Genomic DNA, 14,741 nt, shown 5'->3' with positions numbered 1-14,741 from the left:
GGGTATTCACTCAGGAAATCATGGATTTGGACTAGTCGGTCCCTTCCACCTCACGTAGTTCTTGGACGTGCTTCAATCTCATGTAGTCGGGAAATCGGATCGCAAGTGCGATCAGTCGTCGTGTGTTAATCGAAACTTGAGACCATGTGGTAGAAGCGGAACTTGTCCGTACGTTCTTCAAGTATGTACTCGTTACGTGCTCTATTTTACATTCCGAACATTGTAACGATCTTCCTGGGGAACCACGATCGTTAGAACCAATGGCACGAATGCAGGACAGAGCAAGAATTGTAGTAACGGACGAATGAAAACGTACAGGTCGAACGCGCGTAGTGTAAACTAGCGATGTAATTTATTTATTTCACTAACCTTTTACTATCGCTCCAATAATAATAATACATGTTTAAGTGATACGTCTTTCCTTTGTCAATCGCTGTTCCTGAAATTGTCCCATATTTTACAGCACGGTATAGCGACGAGGCACATTTGAAGGTTTCGCAAAGTATGCTAATGCAAATTTTATTTATTGAAGTTTCAAATTAATTTTGGTAGGGTGGAATTATTTGCATTTATTAGGAGGCCAACTTTAATCGTTAACAATTCAATAGTTTCCACCATTTTTAAGGATTCTTGTGCGATCTGGGGCACCCTGTGTATATGCAGTAGCCCGACCACGTGTCTCGTTGCTAGGCAACGGGACGCCAAACGAAAGGCCAGGTATTTGCTCGATATGACTGGGCCTCGGGTAGAAACGAGTCTAATTACGATTCATCTATACCCAGTCATTTAAAAATTACTAATAAATCAATTGACGATACATCCAACCACCAAATACTTCACTGAAATTGGGACTCATCGGTTAATATTACACAGGGCAAGCAGGACATATAGCGATGACAAAATGCGTCAATAAACCTTCCAACCTCAAAAGTTCAGGTGAGTACAAATGTGTGTCGAGATCAAGATTACCTGTGATGCATTATCACTAGCTCAGGTGATATGGCAGTATTTCAATATATTCATAAATGTAATAAAAACGTAAAATAACAGAGAGACAATTTCGGTTAAGCAGTGTACAACTTGACTGGGCAAAACTACTTCGAGCAATTAACGGCGTATAATTCCATGTGTGCTCATTTACGCCGAGTTTTGTTGGCGAAACGAGTGGTCGATACGAGACGACCTCGTAGCGAACGTCAACGAAGTCGAAGCCAACAGAGGGTCAGTTGTAAGTCTAGATCCTCTGAGTTTGAACTGTCAAACGACATCATCGATAGACTTGCGTATGACACCGAGCATCACCCGATTGTAAGTGACTCGGCCAGTGCACTGTAATTCCTTTCATATTCTCTAAATCCCACCGATTGACCTACAATCTAAAGGTCCCCGAAATGATTTCTCACGGTGGTTCTTAGAAAAATGAAAAACATTATTTTCTTCAAAGAGATAAGTTATGCATACTTTTCGCTAAATTAGGATATTCTAAAAATGAGTTGGGACTACAAGCACCCGCACGCAGGGAACAGAAATAACGAATGCTGTCGATCAGTCTGCAATTTAAGAAGCATGGATCGGTCAAGATCGAGAATTCAATCCGATAGAAGTTGCACGGGAAGAAAGACTCCCAAGGACTGTTCCACGCAAAAGAAATCCACCTCGCCCTCACCTCAGCGAGGGAAATTCAATGACGAAAATGGGAAAGGGATAAAATTCTCGAGACCGAATACGAATCCCCCGAGATGCTGCAAAGCTTCACCGAGGTGACTGAATTCTGTTATCATTTTTATACGCCACCACCTCGCTTAATTGTCTTAGATGAACATTCAGACATTAACGACGAGATATAAATAATTCACCTAGTGCTAGGATATAACGCGTGCAGATTGGATTTAGGAAATGGAAGTACGAACAGGAAGGTGCATCCTGCGAATACGCGTCCAGTTTCGAATCATCGCCTGGAGCATCTTGTGGAGGATTCTCCAGCGTGGGAAATACGAGTCCAGCTAGGAGTGCCGATGGTTACGGTTTCAAAGAGCCCAAAAGCTCGATTTTACGTAAAAGTGCATCCGAAAGCGAAGAGGAGGCGAGATACACCAAATTCGTTTACGACATCACCCAGGAGATCATGCACAATGCTCTCTACACCGACAAGGAGTTGCAAAACGTGTTCAGGAAGCACCTCAACAAGAACACAGGGATCTTGAACAAGGTTTAACTTAGAAGTTTCACTTCCAACGCACAGATTGTTACTTCGCAATGGTTTCGCTTAATTGGAACGGTCAGGACTTATAACAAATTGGTTTCTCTGCGTTAGGGTAGGATGATGTACGAGATACACCGTTTGAAGATTGCCCTTAATATTCCGGACGAGTCCGATGACGAAGAGGAGTACGAATCGATGTACAGTTTTTCCAATTTACCAGCCAAGCCACCGACCCCTCCAAAAGTCTTAGACGACAACAAGGTGATGGAGAAATTGCAGAGCTACTTGAGGCTCGACGAATATGCCAGCCGCAGATCTACCGGCAGCAAGAATGTTATCCTGGTTGATGCCAATCCCGAATTGTTGGTCACGGAACGCGACGTTCTGATGACGTTGGTGGAGATGGATGTGGAGCCGAAACAGGCAGAATCCATTTGTAAAAGCTTGCTCAGTAAAAGCAGGGACACCTCCACGAGTCACATGGTGAGAGCTACCTAATCGATATTAAACAAAATTCCGCCTCGTAGCTGTGTTTATCAGAGCTACATAACTTTGCATTATCAAAAACACGTTTACCTTCCTTTGAGAGGAAAAACATGCACCATACAATATGCGGTTAAATGGCCTTTTTTTTTTTTAACTAATTTTCTCTGACATTGAAAATTGCAACTTATCGAAACTTTGTCTTCTACGGGGGTAATATATTTTTTTTTTATATGGTGTACATAGCCAATGTGACAATTGTATCTCCTAGGTGCAAGTTGAGGCGGAATCCTGTTATTCCAAATATTCTCGAGCAGTGGATAGAGGGAGTTCAGCAACAAGATTAAAAGAGAGCCCATCCCAAGAAAGCATCATCGATAAAGATCAGGAGAATACTAAGCTCATCGGAGATCGTAAGAAATGTTCTAAATGGAATCATGTTCGATGCCATTGCAAAGACGAGTAAGTGTAACGGACATGTCCCAAAAAATCCTAGACCCGTGATATTAGAAATCGAAAGCCTTCCATTGATCTCTGCTGCCTTAATCCGAGTATAAGACTAATTTTCTTAAAATTTCAGAAGACAGTCGGAGCGATCACGTAAAGGCCACATCCTGGCCCCGAATATGCAGGAGACCTCAGTTTCCCAGAAAACCTTTCAAGGAATATTATCAACGGTGTCTTCTCAAGGCCAGGAAATTGCCAGCGATGAATCCGGAATTAAAAAGGTTATTATCATCGACGCCTCCTCTTCGGGGCCCACAACAATTGCCGAAGACGACAGAGAAGGCGACGACAAAGAAAATGGTACATGACATTCAAGAAGATTGCATAAATAAGGATCATACGCTCTTTCCAAGCACGAACTAGAGCATTTGCTAGGAAATAAAATGGTTGAAAAAAAAAAATGAAATCTTATGATTACGGCATTTATTCGATGTTAAGGTGATATGAAATTGTCATTCCATATATAACGTAAAAGTACTTATAAATCTTTACCCCAAACTGGGTGCACCGAATCATGTCGAAACTTCAGCACGTGATCGTGAAGGCTGACAGTTCATAACAAATGATATATAATCTAATTAAATTCTATAAGATAATAACCGTTCGAACATTTTGTCTAGTCGCGTCGCCGGAAGTCACGAAGGAGGAAGGGGAAGTTGTCGAAGAGGATCCTGAGGTCTACAGCGAAAAGGATTGGTCCTCGAGTGAGGGAGATTCGATTTCGGGGAGCAAATCTAAAGCCTCGGAATCTCCAAAGGATAGCACGGGTATTCCGGAAGTGGATGCACTCCGTTCGGTGCAAAAGTCGTCCGAGAGTGCAGCCGGAAGCGAATCCGCGGAAATGGAGATTCTTGAAATGCTTCAGGGCCTCGAAGAGAACCCCGAGGTAGCGGAGACGATACGGACTAGAACTTCGAATTCCAATTTAGAATCCGACCAGCCTGACTCGGCAAGAACAATCGAGACGGACGAGAAAGAGCCGCAGGACCCGCCACTACTTTCCGGAAATTTCTTTAAGGATTCTTCGGATTCGGAACTCGACGATCCTGTGCCTTCGAGCGAGCTCGACCCGGACACAGGCAGGGAGAATCATGACAACGATATGCATCTCTCGCCGCGTGATGCATAAATTAACATTTCAATTCTTCACTCGGTGAATGTCGAATGGTTACGTCTCTACACAGTGACGATTTTTTATTCCTTCAATCGGTATCATTCACATCGATCTTACGGTGAAGTGAAATACGCCGAGGAACTTAATCGACGTCGGTAAAAGAGATTTTTCTAAATGCCTACGTTGCCGACGTCGCTATTTACGTGGACAGCCGTATCGAATAATATTAGGTATTGTACTAAGTGGCATACTCCAAGGAATTAAACTTTCCCTAAATCAGATCCTCAGGCACGTTCTTATAATATCGATATTCTTTTTATTGATAGGATCAAAAGTTTACAGGTAGGTATATGTATCGTTTCCGAGGATAGGCTCGTGAAGAGTGTTTGTCGCATAGAGCGAACTATCTCAACAACGATAAAATATATAGTGAAAAAATATGTCAACACATTTATATATGTATAGCCAGTACACATACGGAACTGTACATTATCCAAATATATATATGAATGTATATATACATATATACCTATATATATCCGTATAGTACAGTCATTAGCGGTGTCTCTTTGCTCTATACAGAGAAAATACATCGCTTGGAATAATTATACGTGACCCTATGGATATATTTAGACTACTCAGAGGAGAGGAAAAATAAAATGCATTATACCTTTACATTTCCCCGTTCAGTAACTTGAATTTCCTTTTCATTAGCGATATATGTATATGTATATATATATATAATTTGACGTTGCTTCCTTTGTGCACTTTGCTTTGTACATACGTTACGTCTCTTTAAAAAGTGAGGTCAGGAGGATTATTCCTGCGACAAATCCGACCACGCGTTTCCTCAAAGGGAAAGAAACATTCCTCGTAAAGGAAGTTTTCCTTGGAACAGCTGATTCGCCTAACGCGCACGTTTTTCCGTTCGCCAGACGTAGAATATTCAGATAGCTGTCGTCATAGCTGCGTACAGTCGTTTCCCTTTACGTATCTTATGCTAAGATAATTACACGACCCCCAAGAAAGCCGGGTCGGTAGTTGGGGGGAAGATAAAAAAAATATGATCTTTGTATCTACATACTTCCCTAACAAACAGCTAATTCCTTTGATTATTGGTTTACTCTCGCTGAGAGGTTTGGTATTTAATAATCGGTAAAGGTGAGTCAGGGCACATATTCTCAGACTTTCGAGATGCAGACAAGGCGATGATATTCTTGCCAAGGCTGCCCGAGAATATTTGCAAGCTTTGAGTACACGAATTCGTTATGATCCGAATTTAATAAAAAAATATACATCCGTATGAAACTCACAGTTTCCTTTTCTTGTCAATCTAGGTATCGTACGAGCCACATGCGTGTAAAAATAATGATGCGCTCGATATTCTCTCTAAATCGGGTTACATCAACGTAACCGGATTTTGATTTTGTCATCGTAGGCATAAAAATAGGAGCTCTCGACAGAAAGGGTGAGGTAAGTGTTCGAATTACTGACCGTAGACCTGTCACCGACCTACCCCAATTAGCCAATGCTTTGGGCAATTGAAGTAGCAAAAACAATCCCGTAACAGATTCCTGGCCAATAACTCTGTAATCATCTATTTAAAGATGAACGAAAAAAGAAAAGAAATGGCCACTAGCTGAAAATTCCTTCGACAGTACTAGATCACAAATATTTCCTAGGCAAGCTCGACAAGAATACTGTCGCGCAAAGTACACCTATCTAAATCTACTCTTCAACTTTCGAATTAATCGTAATCACATGCAACCGCATATCCAGCGATTTTATAACATTAAACCTATATATAATCGAGACGCTATAATTATGGGTGCAACCGTTAACATTAAGACTCTTGGCGAACCTCCTCCGAGGGAAACGCCCAAGAATTTAAAAAAAGAATCCGACGTCTCCGTCATTTCTTAAGAACGCAACTCAGCACCATATCTCGGTCCCATCGTCGAAATTCAATCGAATCAGCCTTACAAAAGGAAGATATCTCGTCGGTTTTGCACGAACAATCGCAAAATTACAAGGTACGACCCAGAAGGTCGTGAATAGTTGACAGTATCTTCACTCCGGATTGAGATCTGAGAGATTTTGTTAATTTACTATCACCCCAGAAATCCCGGATCGACGCCGGCTATCATAACCTCGCGACGATCGGCACAGAGACCGGCATCTCCTACTTTACGATATACTTTAATCCCATCAGCTGCCATCGGATGCATTCGACGAGGAATCCTCAAGTTCCGGTGCCCCTGGGCTACGATTTAAGATTGTTAGAAGTTCTGTTACGTGCTTTACGGTGAAATCTGGTTTCGGATCATCGCTGGATAGCCTGGTCTTGTCCGACGTTGGGATCCAAACAGTACCTGCGAGTCCAACTTCGATTCCTCCTAAGACATAAAAAGGGATTCTTTACAAAAGAGAACAACATCCATCCGGGAAAAGTTCAAGTTACATATTCCATGAAAAACTGCTGCAGACATCGGAGCATGAATTTCAGTTCAACAAGTTTACCTAAAATATCGGTCTCCAACTTGTCTCCGATCATGATGCAACTCTCCGGTCTAACTCCGAGGCATCGACAAGCTTCCTCGAAGATTCTTGGATCAGGTTTCTCCCAGGGTAGATCGCTGGACACGAGAATGACATCGAAGTATTGCTGCAACGAGAGCTTGTGGATCTTTTCCCACTGGGCGTTGGACGGGCCATTGGTGATTAATCCTAGCAGGTACGTCTTCCTCAACTGGCGGATCATGGAGATCGTCTCTGGCGCTGGTGCCAGGTAATAGTATCTTAAATAAAGCCATCTCTCGTAAACTTTTTTGGCCAGGTACCCGTACTTCTCCCCGAGAGCCTTGCTCCACAGCGAAGTCCTCCACGCGTCGAGGGGAAAGGCTGAATTGTCTGGACACTTCCGGAAGTACTTCAAGTAACTCGCTGTAATCTTACAGGAGGCCTCCTGCGGTATCCCATACTGCTGGGTCAACTCGTCGGCAAGCTGTCGTTGAGCAAGTAAAAGAAAAAAAAAACGTAAGCATTAAATTTCCGAAGCACAATGCCAAGCTCGAAGGAGCTTAAAAGTTGCTTGAAAAATCAGAGGCATGGTATCACGACTAAAGAGAGGTTATGGAACAAGGATGAGCGCAGTTTTAACCCATGAGGTATTCCACAACGAATGACAACTTCAACATGCAGTGATAAATTGATCGACGTGTACAATCCTAACTTCCAAACAGAACGTCGTGAGTACAATAATTAATCAAGTAATGATAACCAAACAACACTATTACACTCGTGTCCTGTAGTGGTTGTAAAATTACTCATTGAATTAAAATGTGCCCATCTCTGTTGTAAAAGCAGCTTGCCACAATCAACGTCGTGCACCGCGAGAATTGTTGGAGTTACTTTCCGAGATGCTTTACACCGGAGACCAATACTCCTTACAAGCGTCTTACAAGTCATGTCAAGTTTAGAAGACATGCATTAAGTCAATGAGGCAATGTCAACGATTTTATGAAATAGGTAAGATATAATTTGCACCCAATAATTATCTGCATTCATATTGATATTAAAATGACATCGCCATATGAATAAATTAAGGTTACACGAAAAGAAAAAAAAAAAAAAAAACTGGTCTTGTACATCTTGAAAAATAACTCTATGATTCTCCTAGCGCTGGGACCAGGAAAGAATTCCATTTAGAAATATATTCTTTGCAGCTCCCAAGTATATAATCGGTACACAATGTAATTTAATAGAATGTATGTACACGAAGGAAAATCTATTTTCGCGGCCCGATTACATTGACAGTGGCTGTTGGCAACTTAAACAAGTCTTAGGATAATAAAGGTCAGTTACATGAGCGATATCAGTTAGGGCACTAAGTCATATTAATGATTACCTATAAAATGCATTGATTCATTCAATTACTCGAGCCGATTATTGGACTCTCGAAGTGGCACCCAAGGTCGCTGCTGTAATCACAACAAAATCAGCTGTGCCAACGACAGACTTATACAGTACTCCGAACCTTTAAAGCTTTCTCTGGAAAGATACCTGGATGGGCACCGCGATAGGATTCACTACCGTAACAGTTGTTACTTCTAACTCTAGGGAGTTTTTTAAATATTAGTAACGGAGAAATTAGGCTAAGTCTTAATTTACTCTCTGTGCAAGATGTAATGCATCAAAGCGATACCTTAGTTCAAACATAATTTTTTCACAACTTTCTAGATGGCAACGATGCATTTTTCAGCAACGCTTTCCACCATCCAGAAATCTTCCTAGAGCCTTTCGCATACATGAAACTTATGAGATAAATTTGTTAATGGCTTTATGATCAGCGGTGAATCAGGATTTAAGGGTAATGAGACATCTGTAATCGAGTAAGTACTAGTACAAAATTACTTTCCATTTAATTTGAAAAAATCTCTCATCCATGTTACAAATTCTTAGCTGTCAACAAATATGTGCCTACGTTGTAAGTTTTGTTAAAATACCGCAATGCCATCGATAACAATCCCTCCTTTCCACGTGCATATGTTGACTCGAAATTAACCCTTATGATATTGTTATTAGCTGTATAAAAGTAATTTCACAGCATTGTAACAACTATATAATAGTCATGAATCTAGGATACGTCAATACAAAGATTTTACAAAAAGACTAATAGACACACAACAGTAAAAGCGTGAGTTTCCTGCACCAGGAAATACACCTTTTGTTTGCGATATCGTTCGGAATACCGATCAGAAAATAAAATACATGTGGGAGGGCATGACAATCTCTTTTGTTTGCGATATCATTAGGAATACCGATCAGAAAATAAAACACATGTGGGAGGACATGACAATCCCATGTCTCTAAATAAGATCGAGGAAACGCGCCCGTGTAGTTTACACCAGAAAATAATATCCTAGCTGCGTCGTAGCCAGATAGAAGACTATTTTGAGATGTCAGCTAATTATAAATCGTGGCGACGCGTTACTCAGGGCCCACGAGTGGTACTCTTGAAACTCTAACAAATTCTTTTATTGCGCCGTCAACATAAAGATATATAATCTCCTCTTTTAAGAAAAATATCTTGGATTATTTTAGTAATAAATAACGAGGACTAATTGTAATTAGTTTTCAAAATACGACTATGTTTTTTCCATCCGTCTCGAGATCAAATCGTTGCACGGTTCCTCTTCTTTTAATAGGCATAAAATAAGGGCGGGCTTTTTTTTTATACAAAACACGAAGAGTCTCAAATTTGAAGTTATCCTTTAGTCTCCGAAAAGGTGTTTGCCCAGTTCCATCATTCGGTGATTTCTGCATACAGTCAGAGCTCCGGCTTTCTTCAGGACAGTGGCAACACTCTGGTCAGCCTTAACCAAATGACAAAGTAGATCCTCGAAGGCTGATTTCACATTGGGTTGCAGACCACCGATTTTAACTTTCTTCAAGGTGTCGATGATGCCTTCCGCCCAGCCTGACTCGATGGTGAACTCCGATAGCCATGGTACCATTTGCAAAATTCCAGCCATGGTTTGCATGCCCAGAAACCAAAGTTCCATGATCTCGTTCCAGTGCTCCTTGTAAGCCATCGCTACAACCAGCTCCGTGGGATCGTTGCTTTCATCAACTATGTATGCATCCCAGAGGAACCGTATAGTTGCTTGAATGTAACGACAGATAGAGAAATCGTTTTTCTTGACTCGTTTAGCTTGCTGCTTAAACAGGAGAAGACCCAAAACGGCCATGTGTCCGTGAAGAACCAGATTCTCCGGAATTTGCTTCAACTCCGGAAGGTTGTTGAAAATGAACTTTAACAACGACACAAAAGTAGGTGACTCTTCGACAAGCTTCGCCTCCAATACTGTAATATTCATTAGCACGTTACAGATAGACACCATAGCAGCTCTCGAGTCTTTCATGTCATCCAACACCTGTGGGTCCAATTGTTTCTCCGGTTCCTTAAGAGCCTTAAGGCGTTCGGCTCTAGGTACCGGTGGTTTCTTATAGTGAACGATGGTCCAGTGATACGAGAGGCACTCAAAAAGTACTGCATCTTGGCCGTGTTTTAGCATAATTTTTCTCGCTTGCTCCTCGACAGCTAAGTAGCACAATGCAGGCAGTAACAATCTCAGGATATCGATGTGGCTCAAAGGATCATCAGCAATGGGCGTATCGGAAGATGATCCCCCGTCAGCTTTTGCTTCTGCTTTTGCCTTTTCAGCAAGTCTTCTATTACGATATGCATAAAAGGTGTTATTAGCAACAGATAGTACGTAAGGTAACACCGCATATACTTGAGTTCGCATTGCAGAGGTTTCCTGTGCTAACCATGCCGCCAAAACTCTCACAACGGCACAAACGAAAATGCGATCTTTGATATCTGTTAAAGGCTTCATTTTCGACAAATTGTTGAGTAGCTCAATGACGGCAGCAAAAGCTCCTTTGAGAGCAGTATATAAAAATTGCTTCTCTTTTTGTTCCAGATCCAACTGGTCAGAAGTGATGAATGTCAATGAAATTTCTAATATTGTGAAGCACGATGTAATTAAATCCGAATTAGCTGTTACTGCCTTAAACAACTTTCCTTCCAGCTGCATCCTAACTTCAATGGAAGCCAGTTGGATTAGCAATATGAAAAAAGTTTTTGGATTTTCTTCATTGGAAAGAGCCCACTCGACTCCAAGTATGTCCAACATTAAAGCAGCAAGCTTCAATGCAGGATCCCGTTGATTCTTTACGATCTTTGATCCCAAAATATTACTTAAGGTTTTGTGAATACTATTTGGCCATAATTCATCTTTGGCAGATAAAGCGATCGTATCTCTTCTACAGGAGAAGAGTAAAGCCTGCAGAATATTACATAGCTCAAATTTCCTCTCGGTATCATCGGTCTCAAAATCAAAACCGATTTTATTCATGATCGCATGGAAAGGTTTGGCATCAGTTGGGTCCCATGCTTCTGGTCCCAGTTTACTAACCAGTGTTACCAAAATGTTTAAAGCTTCATCTGTTTGGAAACTCTTTTCCGAATAAATCTCACACATTTTTGGAATTGCTTTCTCTTCGAGCAATACCTTCTGTCCTGGTGGATACTGAGCTATATTTTGCAGACAAGCATACGCTTCGCTGACGATAATCAACATATCATCCGATGCATCGTCATCAGCATGATATACAATTTCTAAAAGGGCTGGAACATGACCAATCATGTCTGGATGCACCGCTAATTCGGGTTCCCCACAAAATGCAGATAAAACAGACAAAGCCACTGATTTGTATACTTGTGGAGGACAATCCATAGGTACGTTATCGCTGCACAATAATTTTCTCAGAAACTTAGCACCTATGGCCTCGAAAAGCATCTTCTTAGTTTCAGGGGTACATTCTTTGCCACTCACTAGTTTCGTGATCATGAACAGTGCAGCAAATTTCTCTGAATCGCTGCTAGCCATCTTTAAAATGGCCACACACTTCTCCACCGGTCCACTCATTTTCACAGAATAGTTGTAACCGTTGTCAATTCGATCGATCTCGGCGTCTTCTTATCACTTCGCCTCTGAGTTCCTGCTCCTAATGATGCTCGACGTTTAATACTGCAGAAGGTTCATCAAACGCGCGCGGTAACTGATATTCCATTGACCGGCATGCGTCGTAGTGCAGCTCGAAGCCAACTGGCAATGCTCCCGGAGTAAGCTTTCCCGACTAGCCTTGCCCTTTGACACACTCTCCTGGGAGGACAAAAATAACCTCTCGCCTCTCTAATGCTAGGCAACCCGAAGACACGAAAGCCTCCCACTTAAACCAACATTTGAGCTACATGCCAGAAACTTGGGTATTAATCGACTAATTATTATCCCACACTCATTACATAAGGCTGCCCAATAACAAATCAAGTACTCTTAAACGACAATATAAGAAATTCCAAGCCTAGAATTATAATTGTTTAAATACGAATAAAATCTAATAGAATCCATTACAACGCTTTCCCTAGGAGTTATCTACCATAAAATGCAAATCTCTTTGCCCAAGAGGTCTCGACGATAATCTGCCAAAATTGCACTTATTACCGGGAACAACAAACCGTACGAGCTAATACATCTAACCAATGAAAACCACGACTACTAATTATATTCTTAAATAATGATATAAATTACGTTATATAAGTTCGTCCTTGGAAGGAGCGCATTAAATTTTCTTTGAAGGTCTTTCTACACAACTCGACATAACCTCCAACTAAAACGCTCGAGTCACTCCTCGATGTTGGTTCTCTCTTCGAAACTTGGAACGTTTGCACGTTCCCTCTTGTTAAAGCAAACAAATCCTTCGTACCAGGAGCACGGGAAAGGACGTTTGTGTGTGCGTGGACGTTTTGGTGGACTGCAATGCGTGGTGTGTTGAAAATAGTCTCGGCCGGAGAAAGGCCTATATCGGGAATCGACTCATGTTACACGAGGATCTATTCCCAGCGTGGCGTCGGATAAAGGGATCGAGCGGAACAGCCGAATAATCACTCGAGAACCTTCGGTCGCTCCTACGAATACTCAAGCCTTGAGTAGAGCTCCGGTCGAAATAAGTGGAATTACAACGTGGACAGCGACCATGCGCGGAGAGCGTCACATCTGCTGATGCGCATAACCTCACTTTCCTCACTTTCTCGTATCATCGTTCCTTGACGAATTCGAGTACGTTCCAATTTTGCCTAACCAGTGATATGAAAGTTACTACTGGGAAAATAAAAGAAAGTAGAACCGTTGTATCAGGCAGCACATTACGCTCATGTTTCAAAATTTGATGAAATATGGAACGCGCGATAGTAGAGGTATCGGGTCAACCCCAGAGCTATGTGGTATGAATCACATAGGAATTTTTTATGAATCAGATATGAGCTCATTGGTGAATAAACGTTGGGTATTTTCCATTTGAAATAGTACAATGAAAAGAATTGGTATGGACAACTGAATATTTTAATCAAGATGCAAAATGAAAATTTAAATGTATATATGGGCCTTTATTGAGAAAGTTATCAATACCAGCTTTAATTCAGAAGACGACTTTTTTTAGTTTACTATACATGTTACTTTTTAGCTTATTTATTTAATTCCTAATAAACATTGTAATCAGAACTATTAAAGTATTATGATCATTTTGACATTCTTGACTTCATAAGATTCGTTAATGTTTGAGTAACATTGAATAACGTAAATACCTCGGTTGCGTAATGTTCTTCTCATTGGTTAAAGATATATTCACATGAATAATAATCAAACCTTGTTAGAATAGATAAGTAAAAAAAAGAGATGGGAAATATTCTTTTTGTAATTAATATAGATAATACGATAGTACGTTAACAGCTGACTACAGCTGACTCGACGGAATGTAAGGGTCAAAGCTCAAATGAGATAACATATCGATTTATACTCATAAGATAAATATTTCATGAGTACTGAAGTTCAAGGCCTATAATCATATAGCCATCGAAGCCACGTGACATGACAGCACACGAGGAGAGTTGCATCATCTGGCAAAGCTCCTTCTTTACGTCCATGCTCTTTACAATCCTAATGACATCTTTCCTCGATGCGATGACAAATGATATTTTACTCCAAGTTCAAACTTGTATTCCTGTCAAAAATTAGTGCTGAAATACAAAACCTTAGAGATAAAAATACTCAATACATACGGCTTCTCAGGTGGTTAAAAGATAGTATTCAATTATCGAGTATCTCGTAAGCGTGGAACGATAACCCTGCAAGTAGAAGTGTACCTACTGCTTTAAAACAACGAAACCCTGAATAACACTCGATATCTCAAGAGAGTGCTGAAATCTGATTTTCCGAGTTTGCGACTCTACGAAGTGTCAACGAATTGGCGCGAAAGAGCACGTCGTCTGCTAAAACGCGTGACCTTTCGCACCCACCTTTTTTACGGTTCCGACGACGCGGAGGTGCGGGGCGGCGGGCCCTAACCTACTTTGCGCGTCACGCAAGGAGTGAAATCCATCCTGAAAGAGAACCAATGAGGCGATTCATTCGCATGTGTTTTGTACCTTTCGACATGTCAGATTGTCTCCCTTCCTGGTCTCGATGAGAGTGTTGTCCAAGTCGAAGAGAATCGTCGTGATGGCGATGCTCAAGTTGTTCCTTGCACGGAAAGCCGCCATTGTCCTATACGGCCAGCGGGAGTCTCTCGGTCGATGTCGATTCTTGGTCTGCTGTTCGGCCCGTTAAGAGACGGCATGGACTCCTTTCATGAAATAACGGCGCTCTGCGTCGGCGGCAAGGAGGGAGGGGCATCGAGCGGTTATCGGTACCGTGCGACGTCACCACACATCGCGGCCATCTTGTCCGCTCGTGGCTCTCCGCCAATCAGAGTGTCGCTCTCACTGTCGCTCTAGGTGGATATTTCCACTGATGCTGTGCGCATTTATGC

General features: G+C 41.6%; 3 protein-coding genes across 4 annotated transcripts; 1 reads left to right on the top strand and 2 right to left on the bottom strand.

Moving 5' to 3' along the window:
- Nucleotides 1-893: 893 nt before the first annotated feature.
- LOC105702348 lies at nucleotides 894-4,966 on the top strand. The gene is made up of 5 exons (XM_023433984.1): nucleotides 894-936; nucleotides 1,073-1,308; nucleotides 1,477-1,749; nucleotides 1,883-2,209; nucleotides 2,315-4,966. The coding sequence occupies exons 1-5, from the start codon at nucleotides 894-896 to the stop codon at nucleotides 2,699-2,701; spliced, it is 1,266 nt and encodes a 421-aa protein (XP_023289752.1). The 3' UTR covers nucleotides 2,702-4,966.
- LOC105702432 (N-acylneuraminate-9-phosphatase) lies at nucleotides 4,601-14,584 on the bottom strand. Its single transcript, XM_012429998.2, has 3 exons — nucleotides 14,359-14,584; nucleotides 6,828-7,311; nucleotides 4,601-6,703 (listed from the first exon to the last, which is right to left on the bottom strand). The coding sequence occupies exons 1-3, from the start codon at nucleotides 14,470-14,472 to the stop codon at nucleotides 6,516-6,518; spliced, it is 786 nt and encodes a 261-aa protein (XP_012285421.1). The 5' UTR covers nucleotides 14,473-14,584; the 3' UTR covers nucleotides 4,601-6,515.
- Nucleotides 8,700-14,338, bottom strand: LOC105702430 (neurochondrin homolog). Of its 2 annotated transcripts, none has more exons than XM_012429996.2 (2): nucleotides 13,993-14,338; nucleotides 8,700-13,934 (listed from the first exon to the last, which is right to left on the bottom strand). In XM_012429996.2, the coding sequence occupies exon 2, from the start codon at nucleotides 11,801-11,803 to the stop codon at nucleotides 9,581-9,583; it is 2,223 nt and encodes a 740-aa protein (XP_012285419.1). In that variant the 5' UTR covers nucleotides 11,804-13,934; nucleotides 13,993-14,338; the 3' UTR covers nucleotides 8,700-9,580. The 2 variants fall into 2 exon arrangements, with proteins under 2 accessions (XP_012285419.1, XP_012285417.1); XM_012429994.2 differs by having other exon boundaries at nucleotides 8,700-13,950; nucleotides 14,081-14,338.
- Nucleotides 14,585-14,741: the final 157 nt, after the last annotated feature.

Source organism: Orussus abietinus, unplaced genomic scaffold, assembly GCF_000612105.2.
Source record: "Orussus abietinus isolate OABI.00-Male unplaced genomic scaffold, Oabi_2.0 scaffold17, whole genome shotgun sequence".
Classification (NCBI taxonomy): Eukaryota; Metazoa; Arthropoda; class Insecta; order Hymenoptera; family Orussidae; genus Orussus; species Orussus abietinus.
The sequence above is the reverse complement of the archived record's forward strand: the minus strand, read 5'-3'. Positions and strand labels throughout refer to the sequence as shown.